A 20,942-nucleotide genomic window follows, 5' to 3' on the forward strand; every position below is an offset into this window, starting at 1 on the left:
GCTCCTGGCTTCGGATTGGCACAGCTCTGGCCGTAGTGGCCATTTGTGGGGTAAACCAACGGAAGGAAGACCTTTCTCTCTCTCTCACTGTCTAACTCTGCCTGTCAAAAAAATAAATAAATAAATAAATAGAATGGTCTCACTTTTCCCCAGGTATTTTTCAGTTTAGTTGGTGGTGAAGATAGGTGAGTACTGTGGAACAAAACATCTGAGTTTTCCATCAGATGCTCAAGTTCTCCCCTTTCTTGCAGCACTGGGAATGGCTAATAAGAAATGTATTTGTTACCAAGTTGAGTGATTTTGAATCTATGTAGCCAAGAGCAGTACATTGGCTTTTTTGTTGTCTCCTAAAGCTATCTTAATCTTGGCTCACTCTTGGAGTTTTCTGTTCCAATCATCTGTGATCCAGAATCAGCAAGAAGGTTCACTTCTATGAAATTCTAGCTTTACAGCTTTCTTCCCTGTGTACGCTCGGTTCTCTCATTTTATCTGCTTTCTGTATTAATTCAAAGTTGATAAAATCCTGAGATCTAAGTCTGGCTTAGGAGGGTGGGAAAGCCCCTGGGGTTTTAAGTTACATGTTAGATCCTATATTTGAGAGTTCAGTATCTAGATATCCAGCTGAGGTCCAGTTAAAAACATGTGGTATCTTGAATCTTATTTATACTGACCTTTGTACAAACACCTCCCTTGGGATTTCTGGTTAATTTGCTGAAATGAACCCATTAAATGACTCTTCCTCAAAAACCAATTTGTTGAATATCCAGTTTTACTAATTTATTAACAATAGCTTTTGACATCTTTAGCAAGAGAACTATTTTGTGGCTACTCACTATGAAATATGTTTCTTCATCTACTAAGCAAAATTTCACTGTTTAATCTAGAAATATTTCTTTACATAATTTTTTTTTGCCAACCCTTTCAGCATTCACATTTTAGTATCATTAGCACTTGTAAACAAGTTACCTAAAGTTTTTTTTTTAAGAGATTCATTTTTTTTACCTATTTGAAAGGCAAAGTGAGAAGGACAGGGAAAGGAGGAGGGGGAGAAATAATGGGAGGCCAGGATGAAGCCAAGAGCCAGGAATTCCATTTAGGTTTCCCAAGTGGGTGGCAGGAACCAAAGTATTTGGGCTATCATCTGCTGCTCCCCCCCCCCCCCCCCGTCTCCCACCAGGTGCATCAGCAGGAAACTGGATTAGGAATAGAAGCAGCTAGAGCAATGCCATCACATATAAGTCAACAAATGTTAGATGGGAAAAAGAGTATTCTCCTGGAGAGTTTCCTAAAATAAGAATATTTTAGCAATTTTATGATTTGTTTGCCAATTTCACAGATAAAAAAAATCAATTTCAGACTAGTCAATATTTTTATTTAGTTTAATATTTTTGTTATACATTCTACTCAAGGTTATGAAAATCATAATTAGTAAGTCTGGTGAACTTGGTGTATTTTCTTCTCTTGGATACTATACAGTAAGGATGGTAGCTGGGCTAAAGCAGGTTTCAAGAATTACAGGCTCTAGCAGTTAAATACTATCAAACAGATTCAAACTTCAAGACTAATTCTTAACAGGATGAATTTTTCCTTGAAAAAAATCCTATGCAACTATCAAAACTGCTACTGTTATATATATTTATGAATAATTATGGAAGCAATTAATGCTAAAAAAGAAAAAAATCAGGGAGAATTCACAGATTTAACTGCTCAGGATAAATGCTCTTCAAACTAGATTTCAAAAGTTTAATATTCACCAGTTTTATTTTTATGAAATATCCTTCTCATTATAAATTCAGCATTATGGATATGATATTCAGAGTGACTGACAAAGCAGAGGCTGTCTTACTTGTTTCTCAAAAATTGGTACTTGACCCACAGAAAGCTTTCTGTAGGTTATCAAGTGACATACAAGCAGGACCACATTCAGGTAACAGGATCGTGAGCACAAACAAGGGGCTCTATCCTGGCTAGTAAATGGCTGAATCTTCAACTCCCCTCTCTTTCAGGGTTTGAATGAGAGACATAAAGGATGAATTAGACAACAATAAGGTTGGCAAAGGAAACACAAAGGCAGTAAGTAGTGGAGACAGAGACTAGCTGAGTCATCATGACAGAACACTATCACAGAACTGGACATCACACTTAGAAAACATGACCAAATTTTAGAGCTGCAATTATGTTCAGTGATCATGTTATGAAACTTCCATGTATGGAATCTCATTTTAAGTTACCTGTGGAACCTCAAGGATGATAATGTTCCAGTTTATCATGAAGCCTGAGTGGAAGTCAGTAGTTTTTACAACATATGAAGTTTTTATGACACGGTGCAACATGTTCTTGTTCTGCTAAATTTTACTCTTCTGTGTATATTTAGAGCAAACTCTCACCAGCTAAAGGAATCTAAGTCTTTTCAACCTCATAAGGTTATCCTGATTCCTTGAACTTTTAACACAGCATCTACTGTGCAAGATAAATACTTTACAACACAACAGTGGTTAATAAAAGAAAAAATGATCTGGTAACAAGCTCAAAATAGAGAGTGAATTTTTAAAAAGAAAAAGGTGAGTGTAAAAGACTGACCAAAAAAAGTGTGTAGTCCCATTTATAGAACTGGATACATCATTTTGGATCAATGCTTTCAAGCTGAATAGAAATTGTGCTATAAAATGCTAGCAAGTCCCATGTTAACCTTGTTCTCTTAAAAATTACAGTATCTTTAGAGCTTTTACATATTTAGACATGTATAATCTTTAAGATGTGTACATTTCACTGGTCACAAATCTTTTTGAAGAAGAAAGAGGACAAGATTTGCCTATTAATGTCGCCCAGAATTGGTGTTAAACAGAAAATGAGGTTGGAAAACAATTCTGAGATCACATAAACTATAGATCATATGTATAAAGTTTTGAGTTTTGTTTGGCTATTCCAATTTTGTTGTTTAAAATTGTGCTCTCTGGCCGGTGCTGTGGCATAGCAGGCTAAGCCTTTGCCTATGCTGTTGGTATCCCATGTGGGCGCCGGTTCATGTCCTGGTTGCTTCTCTTTCAATCCAGCTCTCTGCTTTTGGCCTAGGAAAGCAATGGAAGATGGCCCAAGTACTTAGGTCCCTGTACCTGCGTGAGAGAACCTGAAGAAGCTCCTGGATCCTGCCTTCGGATTGGCTCAGCTCCAGCTGTTGCCGCCATTTGGAGAGTGAACCAGTGGATGAAAGACCTTTCTCTCTGTCTTTTCCCTCTCTCTCTATAACTCTACCTCTCAAATAAATAAATACAATATTTAAAAAAAAAATTGTGCTCTCTAGTTTGCTACATAGAAGGAAGTTATAAATGGAGTTAAGATTAAAATTATCTTCTTTTAACACTATTATAATCAAATCACCTTTACTTGAACAAACAGGAGATAATCATACGTAAACATTATTGCAAGAAATTTTTATGGTTTTAAAAGATCATAATGCTTTCAATGCTTTAGCACATTTGATATGCTGGAAATATGCATTTAAATCCTTCATGTGGGGATGGTATAGTGGGTAAAGCCACTGCCTGTGGCACCAGTTCACATCCTGGCTGCTCCACTTCCAATCAAGCTCCCTACTAATGTGGCTGGGAAAGCAGCGTAGGATGGCCCAAGTGCTTGTGTTCCTGCACCCACATGGCAGATAGGAATGAAGCTCCTCGTTGTTGGCTTTGCAATGGTCCAGCTCCAGCTGTTGTGGACATTTGGGGAGTGAACCAGCAAAAAGAAGACCTCTCTCTTTCTCTCCCTCTCTCTATGTAACTCTGCCTTTCAAATAAATAAATAAAATCTTAAAAAAAAATCCTTCATGTACTGTAACATAGGTATAAAAAGTTTAAAAAGTTTTGACTTCTATATTCTTAACTTTTACATATTTGTATTTTTTTAAAAGATTTTTATTTATTTCAAAGGCAGAGTTATAGAGAGGCAGTGGCAGAGAGAGAGAGGACTTTCATCCACTGGTTCACTCCTCAGATGGCTGCAATGGCTGGAGCTGTGCTGATCTGAAGCCAGGAGCTTCTTCCAGGTCTCCCAAATGGGTGCGGGGGCCCAAGGACTAAGGCCATCTTCTACTGCTTTCCCAGGCCATTGCAGAGAGCTGGATCAGAAGTGGAGCAGCCGGGACTTGAACTGGTGCCCATATGGGATTCTGGCACTTAAGGCGGCAGCTTTACCCACTATACCACAGCGCTAACCCCCATATTTTTTTGTATTCTTAATTTACTCTAGAAAAAAGTAAAGTTATCAGTAGCTGCATTATCATGATTCTTTTTTACTAATACACTTTTATCAGCAACCAAACTTCTATTTACAACTGACATTAGAGAAAATTTCACTGAACGCTTTATATAATAAAACAGTTATTACCTTGAGAGTAACAGAAAGAATAAAGCTACAAACCTGGGTGGCTTTTTCCAATTGTAATTTAAGATCTGTTAATTCCATATTTGTATCATGTAGCTGTGCCTTCAGTTTTTCATTTTCAGCTAGAATTTGTTCATAAAGCTATGAAAATTAGAGGGAAGGAACAAATTATTTTTCTGCTCTTCTAATACTTTATGAAAATTTATTAAAACAGAAAGATCATATAATGTATGAGCTGTAAGGGATACAATAATATATTTAATGTTTTGTGGTTCCAATGTAGAGGTTGTTGTATATGTGATTTTGTCCTCCATAAATTCTTAATTAGTTCCAGCATTTACAATTTTGGACTTTACAGAAAAACCTGGCTTTTCATGTACCCTGTAAAAAGATTCATTTCTCTGATAAAGAGGGACTACAACTGGAACTGGAACTGAGCAGTCACTGTGATCTTTATTTGGAGTCTCTGAACTTTTTTGACCATCACTCCCTCTTGAATTTCCAAAAATGAGATGAAGTATTACACTTCTGTTGCTTCTGAGCTAAAAGGCAAGTGAAAGCTTTCTCAAAATATTTCGAATCCCAGGATAAAATCTAAGACACTCCACTGATGTGTCCTGAGGATTTTTCTTCTTTTTTTTTTTTTCTTCTTCTTTCTTAACACTTGCTTGAATCTACTGCTTCTTTCCCATCCACCTCTACTACCTCCACTATAATTCTGGTAACCATAACCTCTTTTCTAGAATTTTCAAATATCAAAATTATTTTGCCCATCATCTAATCTGTTTTATACATAGGAATGAACATTAACTTTTCAAAATGAAAATCTTAATTTTCATATGCCAACCATTCCATCACCCCCAACAAACTAAAGCACTTAATGACTTCCCAATGGTCTTATCATACAGATCCTTTAAATGGCCTGTAAGGAACTGCATGCTCTGGTACCAGTGTACGATCAACTGCAGTCTCAAAATCATGCTACTGATCATGCTGAAAATTTAGTTTTATTCCAAAGCATCATGTACCATTTTTACCATCAGGTCTATGTGCTTTCAGTTCACTCTATCTGGAACATTTTTCCCTCTCTCATTTTTGCCAGTTAACTACTAATCACCCTCTCTGTTCTTGGCTAAAGCCTTGTTTTCTTAGGAAATCCATCCACAGGTCCCAACACTTTCTTTTGTTATAACCAAATAAATAACAGAATCTTATTAATAATACAAAATAGCTCCTTCATTTTCTTCTCCTGTTTACCTGACTTGTAAGAAAATACATAATTTCAATCATCATCAGGACCCCAGAGACATGCATAAATACCTCAAGCTGTCTCCTTCTTTAACAAACATCATCACATTTGTTTCAAACTCATATTAGAAAGAATGACAGATTCCTAGGTTGTTTGAGCTTGTGGGATTTACCTTTTAATTACTTCCATTTTAACAGTACTTGAACTATAAGTTTTTCAGTTATCTAAAACAGTTATAGTCTCCTAAAAAAAAAAGTGAACGTGCATGTGTGCGAACACACACACACACACACAACCTACCGAAATGCCCCTTTCCAGCTCAACTACAGTAATAGCCTGAGACACTTAATTCTGAATAAGTCACTGATACTTTTCCATCCCCATATAAAAAAGTTATTTATATTCTACTTACCATTACTTGCCAAAAACTGAAAATGAAAGTAATATAATCTAAAGATACTTATTCTGCTATGAGTTTTTCAAAATAATACACAAATATAAATATCATGACACAAAAGATAACTTACTTTTAATGTAATCTAACTAAATAACACAAGTACCTTTTTAAAGTCAGTCGAGTCGTCCTTTTCTAGCCTGCTACTGTAAGGTTTTCTTTCTTCTAAGTAACTGTATGATCCAGAACGACCCAGCAAGGAATCATACCGATCACTAGCTGATGTGGAACTGGTTTCATATCTTCAAAAGATGAGTTTAAATCAAAATTTTTATTATAAGCTTTCACAACTTACATTAACATACATCCTAAAATGTATTAGCTTGATATAAGTCTTCCTCACCTATAAGCTAATCAATTTTGTGATACATAAGTGAAGTTATTTTATTACTACTTAACTTCAAATATTTAATAAAGTGATTAATTTGCATAGGTAAAAGTCAAAACTGGCTTCACAAAATAATGAATAATTTTGAAAATTTTAAATTATACTTTTTTTTCATTTCTAACATCTCTGAAATCAGAACATGACTTAAAGTTGACAATGCATTACACTTTAATTGGTAATTTTTAGAGGTTTCTAATATAATGGTGCTTAAAATTGGTGACATTTTATATTTAATAAAACATAGTATATCCAAAGTGATAATCAATTTGTCCTAAACAGGAAGAACACTTCTTGTTTGTAAATCAGAATTCTCTTAATGTGATTCTGAATTCAAGTTACCTTTTCTGAAATTCTGCTGTCTCCGCATTTCAATTCAGCAGAGTTATCAGTATATAAACACTTATTTAGGATCTTAAAAGGCTATGGCTAACAGTCATGGGCAAAAGAAATGGTAAGCAGATAAGATTCAAACACATATCTGAAAAGATGAACAATGAGCTAGTGAGCTAGATGCCACTTTTTAAAGTATCTTCATCCCTTTCTTTTATCTAAAGAGTTTGAACACCTAATTAAGATTCTGGCCCAAGGTGGGTTTCATCAGTCCTTGATGTTAATAATGAAACAGTACTGAAGTAACTGGAAAATTTAAGAAAAGTTACCATTGTAGAAATTTGGGAAAGATTTTTCTTCTTTTATAGACTTACTATGACTAGTGAACTAAAAGTAAAGTCTTTAACAAAGAAAGTTAATAATATTAAATAGGCCATCTAACTTTCTATAGATTCTTATTACTCAAATAATTCAATAAACATCCATTAATACCTAGTAATGCAATTTTAGCAAAGATAAAAATGAGAAAAGGGTCAGTAATATAAAAAAGGCTAAACATACCTAGAAATGGAATCCGTCTATAAAGCAAGGAAGAGAAAAACAAACACAGACATATTAAATCTTTAAGCATTCCTTATTAACTTAATCAATCAAATAAATTTAATAACAGCAATAGTGTTTTCATCCTATTAAACTAACTTACTTACGCATGCTTAAACTTTAATGTGGTTGCATTTACAAAGAGATTCTAGAATAGAGTCACTATATATTTCAACATACATACTATCACAAAGGTATCTTTGGCAATTTATGGTATCTTTTGTGTTGTCCCATTAAAATTTACCACATATTTTTTAATAATGGGGAAAAAAAGACAGACTGAGTCACATTCATTACTTACAAGTATTTAGCAGAAGAAAGTAATACATACTTACATTAAGAAATGTCAATTTTACTATGTGACATTTCAAAGCAATTTTTTATTTTTGAATTTTTCAAAGTAATTATTTTACTCATAATACATAAGATATTTAATGCGTAATTATGTATACCTTTCATTTAAAATTTATTCTCTGGAAATCCAGTTATATATTCCTTCAAGGGTTAGCAATTAGCATAAGGAAATTATGACTAACTTCCTCAATCAAGTGGTCTGCTACACTGATGTTAGAGTAACTCTTTTTATCCAAGTGGTAAAATAATAAATAGTATAAAATAGTCTCATTGGGAGCCAAAGTAGTTTTTTTTGAGTGGTCATTAGCTTTTTCTCTTCTTACTGAAATACTAATTTTATCTGTAATTTTCTGTAAGGTAAATATTCAAAAATAGTTTGTTAAATTCCTAAATTTAGATATTTTGTTTTAATATATTTATCTTGGAACACAGTATAAAATTACTGAGTTTCTATGGGACTGTTTAAAGTCTATTTCAAATTAAAATATCTGTGTAAATTTCCTTTGCAAAACAAATTTTGGCCTTGCATGCAGCATTGTTTTTTTATAATGTAATGTTTCATTTTATTGATTTGTCCTTTAGGGTTACAAAAATTAAATCAATTTAAAATTTCAATATATTATTTAAATTCAGTAAAGTATCCATGCACGTACTAAAATATGTACATATTAAATAAAAATACCATATTTCACCTCATAGTTTGTGTTTCAGTCACTGACAAATTTATAAAATAAAAACTCCAAGTCACAGAAATCAATGAAATTCTCTGTCTTTAAAAATCATGCTATCATTGATTTAAAGAATTTTAAAAACTGTGATTAAAGAATATTAGACATAAAATTTAGTATCTAAATAATTAATTGTACATACAGTTCAGTAGTGTTAAATGTATTTATATTTTTGTGCAACAGATCTCTAGAATTCATTTATCTTGCAAAATTGAAAAACTCTATACTCATTAAACAATTCCCCCTCAACGCCTCCTAACACAGGCAACCACAATTCTACTTTCTGTTTCTGTGAGTTTGCCTATACTTTAGATAACTGAATAAGCAGAATACAGGATTTGCTTTTTTGTGACTCGCTTATTAGACTTATCATAATGTCCTCATTCAATAAGTTTTAAAATTCTTTAACCAAAGTAAAAATATCTCTAAAATTTCTCTGAAAACTGTAGTTTAGTTCAGATAAAAGTTATAGTATGAAAAGATCCTCTATAAATCCCCATCCCTCCATCACCTAAACCATCACTGCTAACTAACATTTTTTGCATATACAAATCTATTTGAATATACAGAATACTAATTTTTGCACATACATTTTATTTAACTAGTACTCTACCAGTGACTATTTAGGGTGCTTTCAATGTTTTGCTTTATAAACAATGCTGCTATGAAAATTTCAACAGTTTTACCTTTACATGCTTCATTTATATGCTTGGGTACAAACTTCTAGAAGTAGAAGCTAAAAATCATGAACATTTTATTAAGGCTTCTGAACTGCATTGTTAAGTTATCTCCAATAATGGCTGAACTTATTACAGACCAAAACTGTATATAGGAATTTTTTTCTATGGACATAACTTATCAATTTCATTTTTTGTATTAGCAGTAATTTCTCTGGTTAATAAGATTGAATGCATTCTGAAACTTAAAGCCTACCTGTATTTTTTTATTAAAATCTGTAAATTTTATTTACTCTGGCTCCAAATCATGTATTTCCTGAATTTGAAGTATTAATCTTTTAAATATTAAAAAGATGGTTAAGGGGCCGGCGCTATGATGCAGTGGGTTAACACCCTGGCCTGAAGTGCCTCTTAAAGACCTGGTTGCTCCACTTCCGATCCAGCTCTCTGCTATGGCCTGGGAAAGCAGAAGAGGATGGCCCAAGTCCTTGGGCCCCTGTTCCCACGCGGGAGAACTTCAAGAAGCTCCTGGCTTCGGATGGGCACAGCTCTGGCTATTGCTGCCAATTGGGGAGTGAACCATCGGATGGAGGATCTCTCTCTCTCTCTGCCTCTCCTTTCTCAGTGTAACTCTTTCAAATAAATAAATTTTTGCAAAAAAAAAAAAATAAAAATGAAAAGATGGCTAAGATTATTTACTTTTAAACTGAGCAGATATGTGTCTCCTAACTTAAGTAAGGGTGTCTTTCCCACCATATTTCAAGTTTACATACTTAAATAATCAAATCTGTTAATTGTTTTTTTATGGTTTCTTGTCTTGGTGTTATACTTAGTTTAAATTCTAATTACTAATATTCTTTACCTGCTAAAAATTTTACCATCTAGAAGCTTGAGGAAAGCAAATCATAAAAGCAACAGTAGTTTCATTTTTGGAAATAATAAATAAAGCTATTATGATAAAGTTAGTTATTTGTGATAAAATTTTATCTTAATTATCTTTTTAAAATAATTTTTCAGTATCTTAAAATTTATTTTTCTTTCAAGAAAAAAGTATACCCAACTGGAGAATACAAGAGGTTAAAAAAAAAAAAAAAGGCAAGGGGAAGGAATTTTCACTGCTTGCCAGCTATGCAACATTAAGTCATTCACACTTGCCCTGATACCTTCAACAGTACAGAGGGGAAAAATGTCTTTGCAGCAGATTATGAATAAAAGTATTTTGGAGACTCTAAGTTTCTCAAAATTTTAAAGAAAGTTAGAGGTTTATCTTTCACCTAGTATAACTGCCTCCAATAAAATCTGAGCATACTCCTTCTGGATTCCAGCTACTTGTGAGTATCCTTTGGATATTTTCCTTTGGTCAAGGGTTCCATTTTCTTTTTTGTTTTTTTCCTTTCAACCCTGAAGGTTTAAGTGTATAAAATAAACTCTATCACTTAGAGTGTGCAATTTGAGAAAATTTAATTGTTATATATATCCATAATCCATCATTACAATAAAGATCAAGAACTTTTCCACTGCCTCTAAAAAATTCTTCCCCTGCCCTGATCCCCTTTATATACAATTATTGCTTTGCATGAATAAACATAATTAAACACAATTAAGAAGTAATCCTTAAAAAGTACCAATGTTTCCCATTATAAAAAGTAATGCTATTTACCTGAGTTTCTTTCTTATTAGATCCTTCTTCTGTATCTGATTGCTGCTCTTGTTCATTTTCATCACTCTAAAACAGATTTTCAATTTATTTTAGGAAAGTAGAGATTTCAAACAGTTAATATTGAAAAACTTTAGGACTTTTCTAATTTAAAATGATTCTTAAGAAAAACAACCATGAACTAGATAAAAAATTTATAAGGGGGAGTTTTTCTACCCTATTTATATTAGGATAGTATATATATATATATATATATACACACACTGTATATATAGTATATATTATATTGAGTATGTATTATAGTATATATATACTATCCTAATATAAATATAAATATACTATATATATATAAGCTAATGTGACAACTAGAGAAAATATGTCACTTTATAATGATATGGCACATATTATAATAGTCAATGTAAGTACTATTTAGCTATTCTGCAATAACAAAGCAGCACAAGTTCTTTATTTTAATTAAGAGAAGCTAGATTCCATGAACTTGACAAGATTTCTGCAACAGTGCTACTATGCTTAGGTTGTACCTACGGATATTTCTTGGGAGTTTAGAGATATCAAGTAGAAAATCAAGGACTTAAGTATGCGGAAAGTCTAGAGTCCAAGATTATGGAAATAGTTTATATAAGATAGCCTTGAAAAATCTCAACAAGCCTTAAAGGGTTAAAGCAAAAGATAAGGGAAATTTGCATTCAAAGTATTTGGCTTAGGTTCACTATAAAAATACCACAGGCTTTCAACTAGACAGACCTAGTTTTCTATTAGTATAGTTATTTTCTAGCAGGGATACAAACTTCACAGAATTGTTCCAACAATTAGAATCTTTGTTAATAACCTACCACTTATATTTTGGAACCTAGCAAAAATGATATGTGAATTAACAGGAGAAATTGATGCTATTGCTACTGTTACTGTTTTTATTAATTCTGTGTTTTTATGCAATAAACTTCATTAGAGAACCTAAGAACTAGGATACAAAAAATGCAGAGGCTCAGAGTTCCTAGAAAGCAGTGACCAAAGAGCTACGTAACTACACACCACCTTTATTTGACAGAGTCCTTGGTTCTTATTGTCTGTTGTCTGTATAGGTTTAAACAAACAGCTAAAAAAGGGAAATGAGATCTGTGCTTTGACAGCTGATTTGAACTCAACTCAATGCTGGCTTGAAAAAAAGACACGAGCATTGTCAATGTGGATCTGAGGAAGGATCTTTCTGATGCTGGCCAATGGCATCACTTTAGAAAGTGAGTTTTTGAGGGAAGAAGTGGTCTGAATAAAATTGGGAAAGAAAGAAATATTAAATAATAATACAGATTTACCTAATACATGAGTTATTAAAGAGATGAGATAATTTTCAGCAATAAGAATTACAGCATGTAAAGATGCCAAGTCTGAGACATTTTATTTTACTATCACCCAAATGTTATTGGGCATCAGTTATAATCAAGCAGACATTATATACTCTCTAATAGGGCAACAAAATTCCTTGCTAAGAGCACTGATCCAGAATCTGATTAATCCCTATCTCCAACTGGCATTTAAAGAAATATAAAACACAGACAAATGTGTTCAAATACAATACAGCTATGTGGTAGCCCAGTTTTTCAAAAGTAATTTTAAGAAAAAAAAATGAAGGGGAAGGAGAAACTTGTTGATCTTAAAAAGACTTTAAAGGAAAACTAATTATAATGTATAATCGTTATTTATTTCCTAACCAAATTAGCAAATTATAAAGCTACAACCATAAACTACTTCTGGCAAAGTATGTCAAATGGAAATTAGAACTGACTGGATATTTGAAAGTCAAGATTTATTAACTTACTTAATAAGTGTGATGATATTGTGATAATTTTTCTATGTTTTGACATCTTATGGTTACTTTTATTTTTTAAAAGTGTAACTGTTTTTATGAGGTTGTCCTTATTTCTTAGAATATGTACTGAAAAATCAACAACAAAAATACATAGTGAAACATTTTTAGATAAAACAATGTTTAGGATTATCTTTTAAATTATATGAGAGTTGGGCGGGCGCCGTGGCTCACTTGGCTAATCCTATGCCTGCGGCGCCGGAACTCCAGGTTCTAGTTCCAGTGCTCCTGTTCCAGTCCAGCTCTCTGCTGTGGCCTGGGAAGGCAGTGGAGGATGGCCCAGGTGCCTGGGCCTGCACCCGCATGGGAGACCAGGAGGAAGCACCTGGCTCCTGGTTCAGATTGGCGCAGCATGCTGGCCGTAGTGGCCATTTGGGGGGGTGAACCAACGGAAAAAAGGAAGACCTTTCTCGGTGGGGTTATTGCATTATTCTGTTACTTCTGCATAAGTCTAAATTTTTTTACAGTAAAAAAAGAAAACTGGAAACTGATTCTATTTTCCTCATCTGTTCTTCCTTTATTTCTTTATCATTTATGTATTATTTTATATTCCCTTTCTTTTTAAACTACCTTTTCTATAGCCACATGTACCCTTGATTCATCAAGTCTGATATGTAAGTATTTCATCCACATCACTGATAATGCAAAGACAGGTATATATTCCTGTATTTTGTGCTAATGCTTTATATATTTAAAACTGCAGATATGTTATTTGCAATATACCTGATTATATTAGTATCTAAATAAAATGAAAATGGACTAAAACACTACAATTAAAGACAAAACAACTAGAAAAAAGTTGAACATATATACACTGAAAAAACATAAATACATTGTTTATATTATGCAAAGATTATTCAAGAGTAAGCTTTCCAAAAAAGTAGACCTTAAAGTAAAATTACTTATATTAGAGATAAAGTAGAACATACAAAAATCAGTTCATGGGGCTGGCTCTGTGGCATAGCAGGTAAAGCTACCACCTGCAGTGCCAGCATCCCATACAGGCACTGCTGGTTTGAGTTCCAGCTGCTCCACTTCTGATCGAGCTCTCTGCTACAGCCAGGGAGAGTAGTAGAAGATGGTCCAAGTCCTGGGGCCCCTTTACCCACAAGGGAGACCCAGAAGAAGCTCCTGGCTCTTGGTTTTGGATTGGCCCAGCCCTGGCCATTGTGGCCATTCGGGGAGTGAACCAGTGGATGGAAGACCTCTCTCTCTCTCTCTCCGCCTCTCTGTAACTCTGTCTTTCAAATAAATTTAAAAAATCTTAAAAAAAAAAAATCAGTTCAGCAGGAAGTCAGGTGATCCCATGTTCTTTCCATGGAAGAAGAGAGTTAGAGATTAAAAACACAAAAACTTTTAAGAAATAAAAGTACATGCATTGCTACATCCAATGGCCTGAATGCAACTCATAATTTTGAGTTAAAAATCACTCATATGGGGACCAGTGCTGTGGTGCAGTGGGTTAAAGCCCTGGCCTGAAGCGCCAGCATTCCATATGGATGCTAGTCCTAGTCTTGGGTGCTCCTCTTCTGATCCAGCTCTGTTATGGCCTGGGATGGCAGTGGAAGATGGCCCAAGTCCTTGGGCCCCTGCACCCAGGTGGTAGACCGGAAGAAGCTCCTGGCTTCGGATCAGCGCAGCTCCAGTCACTGCGGTCATCTGGGGAGTGAACCAGTGGATGGAAGACCTCTCTCTCTGTCTCTACCTCTCTCTGTAACTCTTTCAAATAAATAAAATAAATCTTTAAAAAAATCACTCATATGCTCCTCAAAAACAACAGTTAATTATGGTATTGGAAGTCAGAATACTGGTTGACTTTGAAAATGAACATAGGAAATGAAAGGGAGAAGATAGGGGCATCTGCATTGTTGTTTTTATTTCTCATTTTGAGTGGTGACTCCGTAGGTACATTTGCATTGTGTTAATTAATAAAGCTATACAGTTTGAACTATGTTTTTTACATATCATAATTCAATAAAAGTTTTTCTTTGAAAAAATGGGCTAAAAAGCCAAATTATTGCTCTTCTGTAGTTATATGTTATATTGAAAGAATACAAATTTCATATTAGCAGTGCTACCCTACAGTTTTGTCTCTTACATCTGAAAAGCAATGTCAAGCATACAATGAAGGATCAGGAAAAAAATTAATTTTATAGGATTGTTAAAATTTTCTAAGTAAAGTACTGCTTCTATCCAGCATCCCTTGAGATAGAAATAATTCAGTTATGTAGGTCTTTTAAGGATATTTGTAAAAATTGGATTAAATACAATGCAAGTTTTTTTTTTATTTAATTAAATTAATTAATTAATTAATTTATTTTTTGTCAGGCAGAGTAGACAGTGAGAGAGAGAGACAAAGAGAAAGGTCTTCCTTTTGCCGTTGGTTCACCCTCCAATGGCCGCCGTGGCTGGCACGCTGCGGCCAGTGCACCGCCCCGATCCGATGGCAGGAGCCAGGTGCTCCTCCTGGTCTCCCATGCAGGTGCAGGGCCCAAGGACTTGGGCCATCCTCCACTGCACTCCCTGGCCACAGCAGAGAGCTGGCCTGGAAGAGGGGCAACCGGGACAGAATCCGGCGCCCCGACCGGGACTAGAACCCGGTGTGCCGGCGCCACAAGGCGGAGGATTAGCCTAGTGAGCCATGGCGCTGGCCCACAATGCATGCTTCTTACAAGAACCTTTAAGGTAAAGGACCAATTTAGCCAGGATATAATAAAAAATATATGTGGTTTGAATTGCAGCCATTAATATTCCAAAACTGAGAAAGAACTCAACAGGGACAGAACTCACACTTTTTTTTTTTTAAAGATTTATTTGAAAGAGTTTCAGAGAGAGGTAGAACGAGAGGGAGAAAGAGAGAGACAGAGAGAGAGAGAGTGAGAAAGGTCTCTCATCCGCTGGTTCACTCCCCAAATGGCTGCAACGACTGGAAATGTGCTGATGTGAAGCCAGGAATCACGAGCTTCTTCCAGTCTCCTATGTGGATGCAGGGGCCCAAGGACTTGAGCCATCCTCTGCTGCGTTCCCAGGCACATTAGCATGAGTTGGGTCAGAAGTGGAGCAGCCAGGACTCAAACCCGCTGTATCACAGCTGGCCCCAGAACTCACGTTTTTTAAGTAGTACCAAAAATCCAAGTAACTTTAGAAGAACTTTGATTTAACAACCAAACTCAGAAAACAGTGATGATTTAAGAATATATAATCTGTCACACTAGAAATTATTAATGTGTATTTTTGAAAACATAAAGCATACTATCAAGCAGTTGTATAGTTGTATTTTAACAGATTCTTACATCTTGTGTCCAAAATGAAACTCCTGTAGATCTTCTTTTCTCTCTTGGCCGCCGTCGTTCTCTGATTGATTTTGGTTGTGACTTATCTTCTGCTTCTTTTTCCTCTTCTCTTTTTTCTCCTTCTGTTAAGAATGACAATGAACCATATGTTATCTTGTTAGTACTTTAAAAGGCAAATGTCAAAACAATTTTAAATCCATCTCCTTTGCAAAGCCTAATAAATTTCTCTAATTAAAATAATTTTTTGTCCCTCTCAACGCTCCTATTCATTTTCCTAATTCCTACACTATAAAAATCTGGCTCAGTATTTGCTTAACAGAAAATAATGAATCCAATGAAAAGAACAAAGTTTCAGTTACTAATGTCCGATAGAGAGATAGCTATTCTTAAAGCTAACATTCTAATAGAAAAACAGCAAGAATTCTTAATGATGGAACAGCTATTTGAAACTGTACAAGCTTATCAGTTTCTGCTTACACTATTGCCAGTCTTCACTTAGCAGTAATATAGTATTAATTTTATTTCTATTAGTATCTAAGAACAAACCCTTTAATCTGGAAAATATACATCTTTTTATCAAAAATAAACCACATAAAATATTAGTCTGAAGACTTTTGTTTCTTCCCTGGGCCAACTAAACAGAACAATAATAGGGCCTCTGAATGTGCTTAAAAAATGGTAAACATATGTGGAACAAAAGTGATTTTTTTAAAAAGACTTTGTCATTAGCAGAGAGTCTCAGAAAAACAGTATATTATTGAGTAGTTTTTGCTAAGGATCAGTTTAGAGAAAAGAACTCAAACTTCCATGCTACAGTGGCCATCCAAGTAATACAAATGAGTTTAATGGGTCAAGAGGAAACTAATCAAGGGAGTACAGGACTGCTACTGCTTAGTTCCAGCCAACTGCAGACATAAGAGAATGCAGAAATCTAAACATTTTTGTGAATAATACTAATTTTAAATGTTGGCTCAAAATTTCCCAAAACTCTATGTATACCTCTTAAATAGAACTGAAATATCTCAAAGACCAACAGGAGAAAATCTATCTGAAAACTGGAAAACACTTAATTTTCTAATGTTTACCAACATGATTAGTAACATTATCATAACTAATACTATAAGATTTATCTTTTAAAGGACGAAGAGCCTATAATTAGAAATATTTTTATTTAGGATTCATCTCTGAAGTAGTAACTGACTAGAATTTAAATAGGATGTTTAAATGAAATAATAGAAAACATTAATATATAAATGAGAAAGAAATATTTTTTTGAGAATGATTATATTTTGTTCTAAGAAGGATATTATATATATATAAAGTGATTTAGTTTAAAACAATTTCATGGAGCTGGCACTGTGACGCAGCAGGTTAACACCCTGGCCTGAAGCGCCGGCATCCCATATGGGCGCTGGTTCTAGACCCAGCTGCTCCTCTTCTGATCCAGCTCTCTGCTATGGCCTGGGAAAGCAGTAGAAGATGGCCCAAGTCCTTGGGCCCCTGCACCCACATAGGAGACCTGGAAGAAGCTCTTGGCTCCTGGCTTCGGATGGGCACAGCTCCGGTCATTGCGGCCAATGGGGAGTAAATCATCGGATGGAAGACCTCTCTCTCTCTTTCTCTCTGCCTCGCCTCTCTGTGTAACTCTGACTTTTGAATAAATAAATAAATAAATAAATAAATCCTTTCCCCCTCTTAAAAATATAAACAATTTCAAAAATATATGATTAATACAGAGAACAAGAAACAGCTTAAAAACACCTGAAAAGGATTACCTTAGTAAAGTTCTCCTAAAAATAGTCACTCAGAAGTTCTTCTAAACTGACTTTCCTTTGGACGTGAACATGAGGATATTTTTGAAACATTAGGTTAAAAAATATTTGTATTAAAAAAGTTCAAATGATTATTTGAAGAAAACAAAATGTTTTCAAAATTTAGCCTTCTTACCTCTTTCATTTTCTTTTGTTAATCCTCTGGAGTAAGCAGAAGTAATACCTACAAGGCTATTTGGCCTATTGAGTTGACTTGAAGCATAGAGTGAACTGCTCACAGTAGAAAGTGAAGAGGATGGAGTGGTTGAACTTGGAGTTGATACTGGTCTGTAACGCTGATAAGTCTGTGAATCATTAAAATTTAAAGCCATTTGGAATATTAAATACAATTAAAAACATACAGAACACTTAAAATTTCATTTCAAAGGAAAAGTAATATTTTAACTCTTAATGCTCTAATTCATATTTCTAGCTAAAATTCTTTTTAGTATTTTGTATATGATGTGGTAATCTGGAAAATCTCCTATCTACTGTGAATCCTAAGAACTATCACATCTTTTTTTTCAGAACTATCATAGCATCTAACCAGCAGTGTTGACAGACTATTACCTCATCATATGGTCTGGAGTACTTCTGTTTACATTCATCTTCTCTAGATGTTTCCGACTCCTTCTTCTCTTCTTGCTTCTCTTTATCCTGTTTTTCTTTTTCTTCTTTCTCTTTTTCTTCATTTTCTTGTTCCCTGGTTCGGGTGGAACGACTTCTTCCTATTGTTTTTTCAGCTTCCTGGAGATCAGTTAATGTCACCCCCTATATAAAAAAAATGGTAAGTTTAATAAACTATACAAAGGTTGTTTCAAGAGTATTTTAGAAATAGATATGCTAAAAATGAATGTGCTAAAAGTCCAATATGGATGTTTTGAACTGTTCTACAAACTCAAACAGCATTTTTATCTAGCAAGTTACATTCATTCTACAAAAATTTCACCATGAGGAAGCATAGTTACAAGTATTGGAAAATATATAACATATTTAAGAAATTATCTCTATATTCAGAAATTAACAAAATAGTAAGGGAGATAACAGAAATGCCATATGAATATAAATGTCCTCAAATACAGAGGAGGGAGGATTAATCAATATATATTATTTACACAACACACACTATGTATTTATGTTTATATGTATGGATCACAATCACTAAGGTTTAATAGATCTCAGTGAATAAAACATTTTTCAAGTTTACACTTCAAGTTTAGATAAAAGGTACAAAGATGGAAAAAGTGGTTAGTGATTCTAACAAATAGTTCAGTTAAAAAAACTAAATAAAATATAAAGATAAAATAGTTGTATCTGAACTTGGAGCTCCTTAATTGTAGAAAAGGAAAAGAGAGACATAAAAGGATGTATCATATATATCATAATTGAAATAGCAAGGAAGAGGTAACATGATAAGTAGCTCAAGTGACATTTTTCTCATACTTGAACATTGGATGTTTGATATAAGAGACCTACTTCTTATTCCCAGACACTTTAAATATTTACAGAACTCTAATAAATTACTGGTCATCATAAATGATTAATTTGTCCTTACACTTAGTCTGGGCGAGAAACCACACTAGGAATGAGGGATAAAAAAAGAATATTTGAAGATACACAAAGGCAATAGCTAATTAGTTGTAACATATAGTAGTAATAATAATGAATCATATACAAAAGGCCAAGGGAGGATTACAAGAGTAACCTTCACCTTTTAGGATTCCCTCTTACTACACAGTGAAAAAAGTATTTTCATATATTAAATATATATATCTTAAATACAAATATAATTTTTGTGTATAGGTTTTATATATTATTTACATTAAATATACCTGTGTTGATCTTCTAGACTGTCTTGCTTGTCTAGATCTTGCTTTTCTTTGGGATTCAGACTCTTCATCCCTAACAGGAGTGAGGTATGATCTACAATAAGAGATGCAAATTGTTAGTTCCAGATAAAACACCTATAGATTGAAATATGTCAATGCATATGAATAAAATATACAAGCTTAAGTATTTTAATGAGTTTGAAAAAAAATAAGGTGTCTTCAGAGAATGATCATGGGGACTGGCGTGGGTTAAGCTGCCACTTGAGATGCCTGCATCCCATATCGTCTTGGGCAACTGCTTTTCTACTTCCTATCCAGGTTTCTGCTAATGGGCCTCGGAAGGCAGTGGATGATGGGTCACTGTCCCCATGTGAGACACCTGGATAGATTTTTGAGCTTCTGGCTTCAGTGTGGCCCAGCTCCAGCTCCGGGCTTCAGCATGGGCATTTGGAAAGTAGAACCAGTGGCTCAGGGCTGGCACTGGTGTAGCTGGTAAAACCTCCACCTGCAGCGCTGGTATCCCATATGAGCACTGGGTTGAGTTCCAGCTGCTCAATCCAGCTCTCTGATATGGCCTGGGAAAGCAGTAGAAGAGGGTCCAAGTGATTGGGCCCCTGCACCCTTGTGGGAGACCCGGAAGAAATTCACGGCTCCTGGCTTTGGATGGGTCTAGCTCAGGCCATTGCAGCCATTTGGATGGAAGACCTCTGTCTGCCTCCACCTCTCTGTAACTCTGCTTTTCAAATAAATAAATAAATAAATCCTAGAAGAAAAAGCAAACATAAACTTCTTTAAAAAAACAAAAAACAAAGAACAGTGGCTGTATTACTCTGTCTCTTCCTTTGTCACTCTACCTTTCAAATAAATCAATAAGCCTTAAAGGGAAAAAAAGGAAAAGAAAATGATCTTATTTACTCTGAAATTTAATAATGCAACCTAATAATTTCTTTTCAGTTTGGAAGTACAGCCATGTGCCACATAATGATATTTTGGTCAATAGCAGATCACATATAGGACAGTAGTCCCATAAGATTATAAGGTCTAGAGCCTTCACAGCTGTCTTAGTTTGTAGAAAGATGCTCTATGATGATTACCCAATGATGAATTTCTCAGAATGTATGCACTGGTTTGAAGAAATATTACCTGTTTCCTCTATCTGGCTGAATAACTTACGGTACATCTCATAATGAAATAACTCCATTTTTTCTCTTTGACCATATGTTCTTTATCATGTTTTTACCTCATTGTGGATAGAAGATTGAAAGATTTTATCTTTTTGCTATCAAAGAAACACAACATTTATCTCA

The 20,942-nt window shown here is 34.4% G+C and overlaps 1 protein-coding gene across 11 annotated transcripts in view; it reads right to left on the bottom strand.

Moving 5' to 3' along the window:
- The window catches only part of PPP1R12A (protein phosphatase 1 regulatory subunit 12A), a 155,435-nt gene that overhangs the window by 8,456 nt on the left and 126,037 nt on the right, over nucleotides 1-20,942 (bottom strand). For 10 of the 11 annotated variants that reach the window (XM_002711361.6, XM_008256843.5, XM_002711360.6 and 7 more), the window contains 8 exons: nucleotides 19,639-19,729; nucleotides 18,377-18,577; nucleotides 17,943-18,111; nucleotides 15,996-16,117; nucleotides 10,821-10,886; nucleotides 7,363-7,379; nucleotides 6,190-6,325; nucleotides 4,417-4,521 (listed from right to left, as the gene is read on the bottom strand). In XM_002711361.6, coding sequence (XP_002711407.2) covers nucleotides 4,417-4,521; nucleotides 6,190-6,325; nucleotides 7,363-7,379; nucleotides 10,821-10,886; nucleotides 15,996-16,117; nucleotides 17,943-18,111; nucleotides 18,377-18,577; nucleotides 19,639-19,729 — 907 coding nt within the window. Of the gene's footprint in view, nucleotides 1-4,416; nucleotides 4,522-6,189; nucleotides 6,326-7,362; nucleotides 7,380-10,820; nucleotides 10,887-15,995; nucleotides 16,118-17,942; nucleotides 18,112-18,376; nucleotides 18,578-19,638; nucleotides 19,730-20,942 lie in introns of those variants that run through there. The other variant, XR_016216196.1, reaches the window with a different exon arrangement.

The sequence above is a fragment of the Oryctolagus cuniculus genome, chromosome 11 (genome assembly GCF_051225735.1).
Source record: "Oryctolagus cuniculus isolate XC-2025 breed Fujian yellow rabbit chromosome 11, ASM5122573v1, whole genome shotgun sequence".
NCBI classification, from domain to species: domain Eukaryota; kingdom Metazoa; phylum Chordata; class Mammalia; order Lagomorpha; family Leporidae; genus Oryctolagus; species Oryctolagus cuniculus.